The sequence below is a fragment of the Quercus lobata genome, chromosome 5, assembly GCF_001633185.2.
Source record: "Quercus lobata isolate SW786 chromosome 5, ValleyOak3.0 Primary Assembly, whole genome shotgun sequence".
Taxonomy (NCBI): Eukaryota; Viridiplantae; Streptophyta; class Magnoliopsida; order Fagales; family Fagaceae; genus Quercus; species Quercus lobata.
In genome coordinates, this window is record NC_044908.1 from 17,358,457 (window position 1) to 17,372,349 (window position 13,893).

The 13,893-nt window shown below is 34.9% G+C and overlaps 1 protein-coding gene across 1 annotated transcript; it reads right to left on the minus strand.

Moving 5' to 3' along the window:
• Positions 1–9,172: 9,172 nt before the first annotated feature.
• Positions 9,173–13,303, minus strand: LOC115990090 (probable indole-3-pyruvate monooxygenase YUCCA10). The gene is made up of 5 exons (XM_031113953.1): positions 13,228–13,303; positions 11,818–12,374; positions 11,460–11,693; positions 10,555–10,680; positions 9,173–9,373 (listed from the first exon to the last, which is right to left on the minus strand). Exons 1-5 carry the CDS (start codon positions 13,301–13,303, stop codon positions 9,209–9,211), a joined length of 1,158 nt encoding a protein of 385 aa, XP_030969813.1. The 3' UTR covers positions 9,173–9,208.
• Positions 13,304–13,893: the final 590 nt, after the last annotated feature.

Here is a 13,893-nt window from a genome sequence, read left to right on the forward strand (position 1 = left end):
GTACAAGCTCCGAATCCACGAGCTCTTTCTCTTCTCGAATTTTCACCAACGCAAGCCGCCTTACTTATGACTTTAAAATCTCATTCAAAGGTTTCAAACCACCATTGTCACGCCCCAAATCCCAAAGGGTCCAAAGCATGAGAAAGACGTCTCAAAGTGCCTATAGATTTTTCCTTTTTGATAATCCAATCCACATAAATCATATCAAGTACCAACATCAAGAATTATCATAATAATTCTATTGAATATACTCTCAAAGTAAGCCAGAACTCTAAGCAATAATTACAAGGACCATTGGCCACAAAAGAATAGAGGTCTAAATAAATAATTACATATCATCAGCTTGTCCCATCAGTAGGAATAACGTCACAACCACTATAATATACAAAAGAATGAGTCAAGCCTATTCTAAGATGTACATCATTTAATATTTCTATTACAAAAATTCAGTCTCCATTAGTAGTTAGTCTAACTACTGTTAGCCACCTAAAAGCTGTCTCAAAAAATTGTTGTCTACTCTGAAAAGTTTATAAAATAATGAAATGAGACAAATCCTAGTAAGTAGAATAATTTATGGGGGTAGGGGAAATGCAAGTTTCATTTTCAATAATAATAATATGCTATGACAAGAATGATTTAATAATGAAACACAAAGTTTCTCAATGTAAATACCTTGAAATTATATACTATAATCTGTGAGCACCAACAATATAATTTCCAAAGTTATAATATCTAACATAAGGTAAATTATCACAAATATACCACACTACCACATAGACTGGTCAGGGGATCCACCCATTCACAGCTGGCATGATATTTTCCTCTCTGATATGCAGACTCTTAGCCCCATGGACAGCAGCCTCACCCATACTCTCAAGGTTTTTCTCTCCCCCCATGGGCAGCAAAGAGAGCGTATCAAATATGACCTCTTTTGCATATGGTCTTTTGACCCCATGGACAGCAGTCTCACCCATATACAATCAAGAAACCTCTTTCCCCCATGGGCAGCAGGAAAGAACGCTTCATTCAAAATGAAAGGGCACTGACCTAGATCTGATTCCGTTGTCACAAAGACTATGAAAACCAAATCGGGTGATCACCGGGAAATCACACATGGCATGGTGTTAAAACCACATAAAGCTCACAAGTTACATTACTTTGAAACACAATTTATATCCAAGTAGTTTCAGAAAAACCTAAAATAATCTAACCTCTACAAAGTTTGTAAGGTTTTCAACTTCATTCTTGTCAAGAGATTTTCTATCAATTTCCCACATAACAAGACAAGATAAGCATCTTTAAATTTTATAATATACCATAAAATCCATGATTTCCTTATTAAAGATTAAATAAAATTTTTTCATATCAATAATTCATGCATTTCCCCAAATGCAATACCAAATATGATACATTTTCATATATAATCATATATATATATATATATATATATATATATATATTAAAGTTACGACACAATAGTTTTTAGGAAAATATAGTTTCCATAGGTAGTTTCTAAAAGCGTGTCTAACCCAAAATAACATTTATACAACATGGTTATTTATCAAAATTCCCATTAAAAAGCTACTTACCTTGCAACTGCAAAAAACCTAATTCTCCAAACTCCAAGGAGATTAGGTAGAACCTAAACAATATCAAGTAAACCTATTACAATAAGTATTGAGCTTGAAATTGTATCTAGCTACAATTTAGGAATTGCCAACTAAGCACTTAATTAGACAAGCTTAGTATTTAACCTCATCAATAATAATATATTCCACTTTCAAAGTTTCTCAACAAATTGATTCACAAGGTATAAAGTCCAATTTATAAAGTTAACCCATTTAATATCATCTCCAACATCATGACTAGCTTCCATAAAATTTACACTATATCATTAAGAGACCCATGAAAGCAAAATCAAAATATCCTCCAAGACAAGAAATTTCGAACTTCAACTAACTCCAAATAAACCCAATGGCAATGGAAATTAGATTTACCAACCATCACATGTTATAACTCAAAACCCCTAAACTTTCCACCATACCTAAACCTTAAGTAGTCATCATTTGTACAAACCATATACCTACTCATCAAAGAATTCCACCAATACAAAACCCATACATACAAACACATAAATATCACTTCTAATGCTCATAAATCACATGGGTATCATTATTAAAGCTTAGATAAAAATAACCTCAAGTAAAAGTATAAAACCCACCAAAAAGATTAGAAATTTTTACCTAAAAAAAAAGGATGTGAAGGTGCCTATGGGTTCTTAAGAATTTTCCAGTGATCTTGTCGAAAAATGATGGTGAGATGGTGGTTTGGAGTGAAGTCTGGTGGGTGAGTGTGGAAGTGAGTGTGTGTTTAAGTAAAGAGAAAAGAAAGAAAATGAAAGGAAGAAAAGAGTGGTGGGGGATTGTTGGGTTAGGTGGGGCATGTGTGGTCCACTAAAAATCTGAATTTTACTTTCTTTTTTTTTCTTTTTTTTTGACTAACTAGGACATTACAACCATCAGTAATGATCTTGATACAGCAACTATGTTCTACCAACACTTGATTGTAGATCCGGCTCTTGTAGATTCTTATGTAGTTAAAAGTACAAAACCTCTCAAATTTCACAAAGAGTAACACACAAGTCTTCCAAAAAATCTTTAAAATGTGGCTAGGGTTTCCCTTTTATATGTAGAAAAGTTTAAATGAAACCCTAAATGTTTTCGCAAGCTTGGGTTTGTTTAAAAATTCTGCAAAAAAACTAGACCTAAGATTTTCGATCAATTGAGTTTAATTCTCAATCAGTCGAGGAAGGTAGAACCTCACTTCCTTTTTTCTGCAATTAGCTGGGCTTGAAACTTGAAACCTATACTTTTAAGCATTGCCTTAAACTTAGATTAAACATGTTTTGTTCTCGATTTGTCAACACAACAAAAATATGACTCTAAACATTTAAATCTAAATCTTTAGAACCTAACATGTTTTTCCACTCAGGTGGGATGTAGGGTGACCATATGCGGTCAAAAGCATCATCTTTGTACCTGAAAAGAATATTATATCAGGCAACTTGATTGAAAATGACAGTACTAAGTATCTTACCGATAAGATAATGATTGAAAATGGCTTGCCTGTAAGTTTTATTGGTTGGTGAACCACAATCCAACCGCCATATGAGATCTAGTGATCCTGATTCAAATATATAAGTATTGTTGTACGGAACTCTACCAAAATCAATGATGGTGTCAACCCAAAATAATCGATGTGGAGGAAAAGTTCTCTACCCATTAAAAGGAGGTCACTTCTTATAAGCACATCCCTATGCGCTTCCCTTGGCAATATGGGATTCCATAAATTGCAAGACCCCCCTTTTTGAGTCACTACAATTCACCCCTTACGTTAAAGGAATGTCACTCTTTATTCAATAGATTACAAGACCCCTACTTTCGGGTCACTTCAATTCACCCCCTTATCAGCACACGTGTCCTTGCGTGTGGGGCCTACACTTCCAACTAGAGCATGGCTCTGATACCATTTGTAAAGACCTCGACCTTGACTGTATAGATATTGTCTGCTTTAGGGCCCATATTCCTTATGATTTTGTTTTCCTCCTAAAGGACACAGTAATGGGAGAAAATACCTCTATATATTAAAGGGAGGTCACTCCTTATACAAACATCTCCATATGTTTTCCTAGGCAATGTGAGATTCCATGGAATGCAAAACCTCCTTTTCTGGGTAACTACAACAGTCAATGGTCCCTTCACGACTCCCTCAACTCCACGGGATCACTAAGACGATTGGACCAACGTTGATAAGAAGGTGGGTTTGGGGATTATGGCCATATATGTAGTTAGTAGTTGATAAGATAGTAATGGGTTTTTTCTTAAGGTAAGTGAGAATATTACACACAATGTCTATCCCTTTGAAATGTTCTGGATTTAGAAATTCTCTATGAATTTGAGGCTTTTGCTTTCCTTTCTTGAGACTATATTCTCTTCCTCATTTTTGTACATGACCTAACTTATGATTTTGTTCTTCTTCTTGACATTTATAAATTTGAACTCTTATTTTTGGCCCCTTGGAATATTTATATATTTTACATAATGACTGTGACTTTGTTTTTTTGAGAAACAAATAATGATTGTGACTATATTGTAGTAAAAATGCCTAAGATAATAACAAAAGGGGATTTTTAAAATCCCTCAACTCAGGCATAATCTAACAAAATTGGAAGCTCAAACATTAAATTAGGAAGCTTAATTTCGCTCTTGAGCATTCAATTGAATGTTTGAAGGGTCAGAATACTGAAACCCCTCATTTAGAATAGAACCCTAACCCTAAAATTCCATTTATTTAATAAAACGTTTCAAAAATAATAATCATGTCAACTAAATTATGAATTCAAAATTTGCAAGTAACCGTTTTGTGACTATAAAAAATTAAGTTATAGTCCATTGGGCAATTTGATAACTGAGGTACCACATCATGAATGATGGCGTGACATCAAAGATATCACTTGATCCTGCCCTAACAATTAAAAGAGAAAACGCTGACTTTGGACCACTTTGAGTCTGTGATTGCTGAAATTTTCATGCCATTGCCATTCTTCATTTGAAGTACGTCAGGTTGCTATTCCATCTTCTTCTCAAAAAAAAGGTAGCTGTTCCATCAATTAGAACTAAACAAGTCTCTAATAATATAGGACTAGTTGAAGAAATCAAACTTTTTATTTCATTTTTCTTTATATATTCAAGAGGCTCGTTATTGCGTATTGATATTGTGGAAAAAATTTGTTTCCTATATTAGCCAAGTGGAAGTACAAATTTCTTATTCTTTTTACTTTCTAAATATTTATTCTGCAATTTGATTGTTTTAAATGAAGATGATTCCATGGACAAGGCTTGGAATGGTCTGACAAAATGCTATATAGGGTCTGGTTAATATGTGTTGACACATATTAACCATCAATTTTGAAAAAGTTTTTATGAGAAATTAAAAAAGTTGTCAAAACAGTTAATTATTTTTTTATTTTTTAATAAAATTTTTTCTAAAATAGCTTACTAATATATGCTCTAAAGACACAAGTTAATAAATCCTATATATATATATATATATAAACACCGACGGACTTGTAATTATGACATTAAATAATATATAGATAATACAATGACATAACCATCGACTTCGAGGATGACAGTCTCTAAAAACAAAGTCTACAACTTTTCTTACTCCGCCGTCTATGCTTTCAAACAGCTCCTAGCATTTGTTTGGCTGTCTGTCAACACCATGGACTAGATTCTAAAAAATTTGCCTTCACTGTCAAGGACTTTTAGTTCAACTATTTCAGAGAGAATGCCAACAGATGGATTTGAAAGGAAAAAAAAAATATATATATATATATATATAATATAATATAATTTTTTTTTTTAATTTTATATATATATATATATATCTATATTTTTTAGGTTAAAGAAATGTTGATGTGTCTTTTGACAAAGACAGAATTTGTGTCAGCGGAATGTCATTCTTCGATGCAGAAGCAATGGACCTAGTTGCTCAAATACTTTAATCTCATCGATGTAAGACTTTCTCAACATAAAACTTGGAGCAAAGCACTATTTATAGGATTGAAATCTGAGAAGGCACACCAAGGAATCTAAACTGTGTTGGAAATGGCAAAGCAATTTCTATTTGCAATAATACTTCATGGTGCTTTTACTCTCACAGTCCTTGTTCATTCCCAGGATCAATTAGGTTTGACAATCTAATTCTTTTGAACACCATATTATATATATATATATATATATATATATATATATATATAGAAACAAACACACACACACACATAAGAGAGATGGAAAAGGATTATAACCATAAAATTAATGCTTTTCTATTTCAGGCTTCATCAGCATCGACTGTGGGATACCAGAAGGCTCAAGCTATAAAGATGGAGCAACTGAAATCAATTACAGATCATATTCAACCTTCATAGACACAGGTGTAAATGGGAATATTGCACCCAGATATAGGACCAATAATATTGATCAATAGTTCTGGACCATCCGTAGTTTTCCTCTATGAAGCATGGACGCGGCTGGGAGGGTGCCATATTGGAGTCCGATGCAGCCTGACGCTAGTTGTGGTGTCCAATGCGGCTGCCCGCACATCGGTGCCGTGTCTAAGCTTTTTTTTTTTTTTTTTTTTTTTTTTTTTAACGGATTCACTTTGACTCGGCTTGATTCGTGCAGACTCGATTTCTATTCTCACCGAACCGGGATGATTTGGCCAAAACTAAGTCGTATTGGCCGAATCATGTCGTATCGGCCGACGACTGAAACAGTCGAATCAAGTCACATTGGCTGGCAATCGAAACGGCCGAAACAAGCTAAAATAAGCCTTGAATCATGCCGGAACAGCCAAAATCGGCTTTGAATGAGGCCCAAACATCCTAAATCTATCTTTCCTTAATTTTATTCTAAATAATTGTTGCTTCTTTTGTATTTTCTTTTTTTTTTTGTGTTTCTTGCCTTCTTTTTTCTTTGTTTCGTGAATCAGGGTATAGTAATGTGTTTTTTAAGAATATTTTAATAGTAAACATATATAAATAATATAAATAAAAATATTTTTAATAATTTTTTAATCGCCGCACCTGTACCCTACTTTTTAAAAAATTGCTGAGTCCAGCACCAAATCCGGAAACGCACCCGTGCTTCATAGGTTTTTTTGAGGGGACCAAAAACTGTTACACTTTAAGACCTTCTCCAGAAAAAAAAAAACAGGAACTGTTTGATCCGAGCGGGTTTCATGTATGGGAACTATGATGCCAAAGGCAAAATCCCAACAGTTGATTTGTATCTTGGAGTAAACAAGTGGGACACAGTGGCAGTGCCAGATACATCAAGTACATTAACAAAGGAAATTATGCTTGTATCCCCATCAGAAGACATCTATATTTGTCTTGTAAACACAGGCAATGGGACACCTTTCATATCAGTGTTAGAGCTAAGACCTAGAGAATTTTGCAACCCAGGTTGCAGAATTAGAGGAACCATTTCTAGTTTTGTATAACACCGCTCTCTATTCCACTTCTAATTCCTCACCATCTTTTAAAATTTTAGAGCTCCCAATTTTGATTTTACTCGGACTATTCGTTGTATGTCATTTCAGAGATAAAATTGTTGGACATTTTTATACCTTATTATCCGTAAATCTTGTATTTCTTATCGAAAGGTTCAAGAAAAAGTGCCCTTTCAGCATGTACCTTAATAGCTGGCTGTACTAAGTCTTACCAGAAGGATGCTTATTGAAAGTGGCTTACCTGTAAGTTTTATAAGTTGTTGAACCACAATCGAGCCGCCGAAGGAGATCTAGTGATCCTGATTTAGGTATGTAAGTATTGTTGTTCAAAGGTCTTACCTCTAACACTGATATGAAAGGTGTCCCACTGCCCGTGTTTACAATGAAAAAACATAGATGTCTTCTGATATGGATAGATGCATAATTTCCTTTGTTAATGTACTTAATGCATCTGCCACTGCCAGTGTCCCACTTGTTTACTCCAAGATACAAATCAAATGTTGGGGTTTTGCCTTTGCCATCATAGTTCCCATACATGAAACTCACTCGGATCAAATAGTTATTGTCTATGCCTGGTGAAGGTCTTAAAGTGTAACAGTTTTTGGTTGCTTCAGGAAAGCTGCGGATAGTCCAAAACTGTTGTTCACGAGAATTGGTCCTGTATTCGGTTGAAATATTCCCATTTACACCAGTATCCGTGAAGTTGAGTCTGAAGTGTAATTGATATCTGTTATTCCATCTTTATAGCTTCAGCCATCTGGTATCAGTCTATGCCAATGAAGCCTGAAATAGAAAAGGATTAGTTCTTTGGTTAGAGTGCTACAATTGAAATATAGCGGTGCTCAAAAGATTTAGATTGTCAAACCTAATTGATCCTGGGAATGAACAAGGACTGTGAGAGCAAAAACAGCATGAAGTATGGTAATGAGAAGGGCTTTTGGTCATGTAATTGTGATCACTTGGGGTTATGGGTGACTAGGATTGGTTTGTTGGTAATGAGAAGGGTTTTCAATAATTAGAAATCTCTACAACAACTTCTTACTTCATATTCATGTTGTACAATTTTTATTTTATATTTTTGATTTAACCGTTCAATTTGTTTATCTTTGACACTTTAGTTTTCTTATATTTGACATTTGTTTAACTCTATGTAAAAAAAAAAAAAAAAAACATTGTAATTATACTCCAATTATTGCTTTCATATTTTTTGACTCAATAGTTTTTTTTTTGTTGTGGGACCTTTCTCAATTTCTGTTTGGCTTCGACAAATATTATATTTAGCACACTTTTTTCTTATTATGTGCAGTACATAATACTTTTATCTTGCAATCCAATAGATAATAAAAAATCTACCTCAAAAGTTTGGTCACGAGAAAATAGAAAATCTCAAAACATGATTAGGGGTTTAATTTTTATCTAATTTTGATAAAAGCTAAATGTCGAATTTGGTTCTTGCAGGGTTTTGGATCATTGACCTAAATACATGAGAGTTTGATAATGAAGGTTTCTTAAGTAGCCAGAGACATTTCTAAGGAACTTTAAGAGAAGAAAGAATTTTTTTTTTTTTAAACTTCCATTATTATATATAGTATAGATATGTATAGACATTGTTTTTGGTTTTTGATTCTTCATTGATTTCATGATTTAGTTATTAAAAAAAACCCAAAATAATAAAACCGAAATGAATAATACTTTTGAAAATAGTTCAATTTTTAAGAAAAACAAATTACTTTCAATAATTTTTAGAGAATAAATTATACATTATACTATATTACAAAATAATTATATTGGTCTGTGACTAGTTCTCATAATACTCATGCTTCACCAAAGCAACAAATAAAACAAGATTATATCTCAACAATAGCCTCTTTTATTTCTCTCTCTCTCTCATGCTTCACCAAAGCAACAAATAAAACAAGATTATATCTCAACAATAGCCTCTTTTATTTCTCTCTCTCTCTCATGCTTCACCAAAGCAACAAATAAAACAAGATTATATCTCAACAATAGCCTCTTTTATCTCTCTCTCTCTCTCTCTCTCTCTCTCTCTCTCTCTCTCTCTCTCTCTCTCTCTCTCTCTCTCTCTCTCTCTCTCTCTCTCTCTCTCTCTCTCTCTCTCATATTTTTTGAGACATTACACAGTGGACTTGATATCATTGGCTATATTTTGGGCATCAATGCTAGCTCCATAGAACCCTCTTCTAGATAGTCCAACACAGTATAAGCAATTCTTTCCCTTCCAATGGTTAGGATAAGTAGGTTTTGGAAGTCCATCCTCGTTCAAAAGATACTCATCCCCCTACTCATAACAATAAAATAGTTAATTGAGAACTATATTTTAAAAAGAATAGTTCTAGTATGGTAGCTATTTGGTACAACTTAAATTTTTTTAGTGTAATTTTTAAAAGTGGAATTCTTGTGAGGTTCATGTTAATAAGCGAAATTGAATAAGATATTATATATAGCTGGAGGGGGGGGGGGGGGAAGAAACTCTAAAAGTTGTACCTAACAAGAAAAATAAACTAATAAACCAAATTAAACCACATTTTACACCTTGCCAAATGAGAAATTATTCACTCCTCCAGAAGGACCATGTCACACTTGCCTAATGGTCCTCCTTACCAGTAAAATAGATCCACCAAATCTTAAATAATTGAGTTAGCTCCTAATTTCCCAAACCATTTAAACCCCAATTTATGTTTATGTTTATGTTTACATTTGCATTAGAGTTAAAAACTTTTGATTGATGATTCTCCTAAGTCCTTAGTAGTCAATCCTCCTACCAAAAGCACAATAAAGATTATAGATCAAAGTATACTTTTGACTTTTAAAGTTTGGAGTTATTTTTATTTTGACTATTTATGTTTCAAAATTTTCATTTTAACTCTTTATGTTTGATTTTCTTTTCATATCTATTTATATTTCAAAATTTTCATTTTAACCATTCATGTTTAATTCAATTTTTAGTTTAGTCCTTCATGTTTGATTCAATTTTCTATTTGACTCTTCATAGAAATGAAAATTTTGAAAGGTAAAGAGCCAAACAAAAAAATTAATCAAACATGAATGGCCAAAATGAAAATTTTGAAATCTTTAGAGGCCAAAAGTGTAATTCAAGTCTATACTTTAAAAAGATTGGAGAATTTATTTCCTTCACTAAAATATTTTTAATTATTTCTTTTTCCTAGACAAAATTGGACCACTTCATCACCTACTATTACAGTAGGATATTTTCTAGTTCCATGTTATTGTTGATGTTTAGAAAATTCAAATTTTAAGAAATATCATTTATGTAATTTCTTTCAAATATATAGGTGTAAGCTTTCAAAACTACACTTTAATTTAAACGGAAATAAAACAAGTAAAAATTATGATATTGCCTTGCAAATAAAAGTAGATGATAAATTAGAAAAAATATTATATTTAAAAAAATCTCAAAATAAAATAAAGGGGAAACACAAAGACTACTCTATCAAATACCTTAAGCCACAAGTTTGTCGACCTCTTAAATCCAGTACAAAAAATAATGGTGTCAAAAGGATGTAACTTATCATTCTTGAATAGTATGTCGTTGCCTTGAACTTTAATTATTTCTGCTGGCAAAACCTACATAAGTAAATCAATCAAATAAACAAGCATGTTTTCTCATCACCCAAAAAATAATAATAATAATAAAGGCATATGAAAAAGGACAAACAGGAGCTTAAAAGATAGAGTAAAGTGTATTGTATAAGATTTCCATTGGTCTTCTAAACTTTACCATTTCAAAAAAGAGAAGGTCCATACTCTATTGACACAAAAAATTTGACACCTACTAATATGATCGATTGTTAGTAGTAGATAAAAAAAAAGTGATGTCAATATTAGATCACTATAAACTTCCTAACTCAATTATTGAAAAAAATATTATCATTTTTTTTTTTTTGTATATAGTATTGCTCTTAAGAAAATCATTGTAATCAATTATTTGCTGCCATGAACAAGTTAGAAAAGTAATTGTGGAATGGTATCCATTAGACTAGAACACAATTGGCCCCAAAACAAGTTAGAAAAGTAATTGGCCCCAAAAAAAATTGTAGTATCCTTTTCATTCAACCACCTAACATATAAATTTATTATTTCTTTTCTTACAATGAGAGTTTTGAGGAATTGACCTAAGATTTAATTTCACAGACAATGACAAGATACCATTAGATTGGATCTACTGAAAATCCTCTAACTTGAACTCATTGCATATCCGTGTACTTACAGAACACGTAAAAACTAATCCAACTTATAGTTTTAATTAGCGTAGATCAAATTTAGCTCTGATACCACAAACAATTCTAAAGAATTAATTTTACTTTTTTAAGTACATGAACTATTCCCTCACTCAAAATTCTTACCTGAATTTCTCCTGACTTGATCTTTTTATATGTACCAACATCAAAAAGTGGATACTTGCCGTACTTAAGCTTCATAGAAATTGGACCTTCTGTAGGCCTTCCAATCCCATACTTGGTCAGGTCCCCATAAACCAGTTTGCTAAGCATGACCATCAAGAAATCCACCAAGCTAACGGGAAAATACTTCAACATGGTTAAGCCCAAGTACACCATCTCCCTTGTGAGAAAATGAGCCTGTATATATTATCCAATAATTTGTAATTGTAACCATGATGCATAGATATATTAAATTTTGTACTAATAACAATGACCCATGTAAGAAAAATTAAATCTAAGTTAGATGTGGTTAATTTCATACCGGGCTTCGAAAAATAATGGAAGTTTTGGCACCATGATTTGCAAGGTCTAGAGCAATTTCCACTCCAGAATTCCCAGACCCAACAACCAAAACGTTCTTGTTTTTGAACTCCTTCCCTGACTTATACTGAGTAGAATGAAGAACCTCACCAGGGAAAGTGTTTAACCCTTCAACCTCCGGGATATAAGGGTTGGTTGTTTCCCCAGTGGCCACCACTAAAAACTTTGCACTATATTTCTCAACCTCACCTGAACTTGCATTCCTAGCCTTAACAATCCATCTCTTGGAAACTTCATTGTACTCAGCAGACTCCACGGTTCTTTGGAACATAGGACTAATGTTGAAATGGGAGACATAGTCATCTAAGTACTGTATAAACATCTTTCTGGGCACAAAGGTGGGATAAGAGGCAGGGAATGACATGTGAGGGAGTTCACAAAATTGCTTTGCAAGGTGGAGGTGAAGACGATCATAAGAATATTTCTTCCATATAGAAGCAATACAGTCTTCTCTCTCAAGAATTATGTATGGGATTGATTGCTGGCTTAGGCAAGCAGCTGTGGTGATGAGGATAAAAGGAGAGCTTAAACCACACGGACATAAAGCCGACGGTTTGATAATTTTTCTTTTGGGCGTAGCAGACGGTGCTTATGCTAACGGTCATAGGATCAGCTGACTCCGTGGTTGACGGCTCAAATGCTGACGGTATAATAAAGGTGACGGAGGTAAATTGAGGCTGACGGACCGGGCACAAGTTTACTTGCTTCCCACGCTAGATAATATTTAAAGAATCCCCATAAGGAAAAGATCCCGTAAAATACGCTCAAAAGGACTCCTATAAGGAAAGGACTTCTACTCCAAGGTAAAGAGGTCAACCTCCTACTAGTATAAAAGCCCAAGCATCCTCACAAACTGAGGTACGCATAATTTACCCTCTCTAGCACTCTAGAGCAGTGAGAATAGTTCTAACTTAACCTTCGGAGGGTGTTTGGCCGGTACCACACCGGTACTCTCTGCTAGGTTCTTCCTTTTCGTTGTGCAGGTGCCGTTTGATCGTACGAGGAACGTGTGACTCACTGGTGATACTATTTTCGGCTTCATCAGTTGGCGCCGTCTGTGGGAAACGTAGCACGTTCTCGCTTCCTAGACAAAAGAGTTACATGGTACTCACTCGCTCAATGGCGACAACCAACGACGCTCAAGAAGAAGAAGCCCCTACGACTGCTCTTGAAAGACAGGTGAGGACACTCGCCGCTGCCGTAGAGCGCCTCACCAAACAAAATCACGACCTAGAAGAGCAACTGAGACAGAAGAATGCAGCCCCCAACAACCAAGGAGCAGAGCAAGAGGGAACTAGCGCCGACAGGAGAAATCAGGAAGGCCCCCAGGCCAGCAACGCCCCGAGCAAACCAGAACGGCAGAACACGAGCATCCCCTCCCTCGCAGAGATTGCTCCGCCACTTGTTATCGCGGAGATGCAGGCCATGAAGGAACAAATGGAGGTTATGATGAATGCTCTCAAGGGACGAGTATCAAGCGACCTGGACGACCTTGTCAACCGAACTGACTCGCCGTTCACCGCCACCGTCAACTCCTACCCTTTACCAAGCAAATTCCGCATGCCACAAATAGACAGTTATGACGGGGTCAAGGACCCGCTGGACCACCTGGAGACCTTCAAGACCCTAATGCACCTTCAAGGAGTAGCGGACGCCATCATGTGTAGGGCCTTCCCTACAACACTGAAGGGCGCAGCGAGAATTTGGTTCAGCCGACTGGCACCAAACTCCATCGGCACCTTCAAAGAGCTCAGCGCTCAGTTTACCACACACTTCATTGGAGGCCATCGATACAAGAAGTCTACAGCGTGCTTGATGAGCATGAAACAGCGAGAAGATGAAACTCTAAGGGCTTACATCTCCCGCTTCAACAAAGAGGCACTCTCAGTCGACGAAGCCGACGATAAGATCCTTGTTGCGGCATTCACGAATGGCTTGAAGAAGGGAAAGTTTTTGTTTTCCCTATACAAAAACGACCCTAAGACCATGTCGGAAGTTCTTTACCGCGCCACGAAGT

Bases quoted from the DNA above. Each gene is read 5' to 3' on its own strand.
- LOC115990090 (XM_031113953.1), bottom strand. From the start codon at position 13,303: ATGGCCTGCATCTCCGCGATAACAAGTGGCGGAGCAATCTCTGCGAGG. The intron at 11,694-11,817 runs GTATGAAATTAA...TAATATATACAG, and splicing joins CCATTATTTTTCGAAGCCCG to GCTCATTTTCTCACAAGGGA. The intron at 10,681-11,459 runs GTAAGAATTTTG...TTACTTATGTAG, and splicing joins TCAAGTCAGGAGAAATTCAG to GTTTTGCCAGCAGAAATAAT.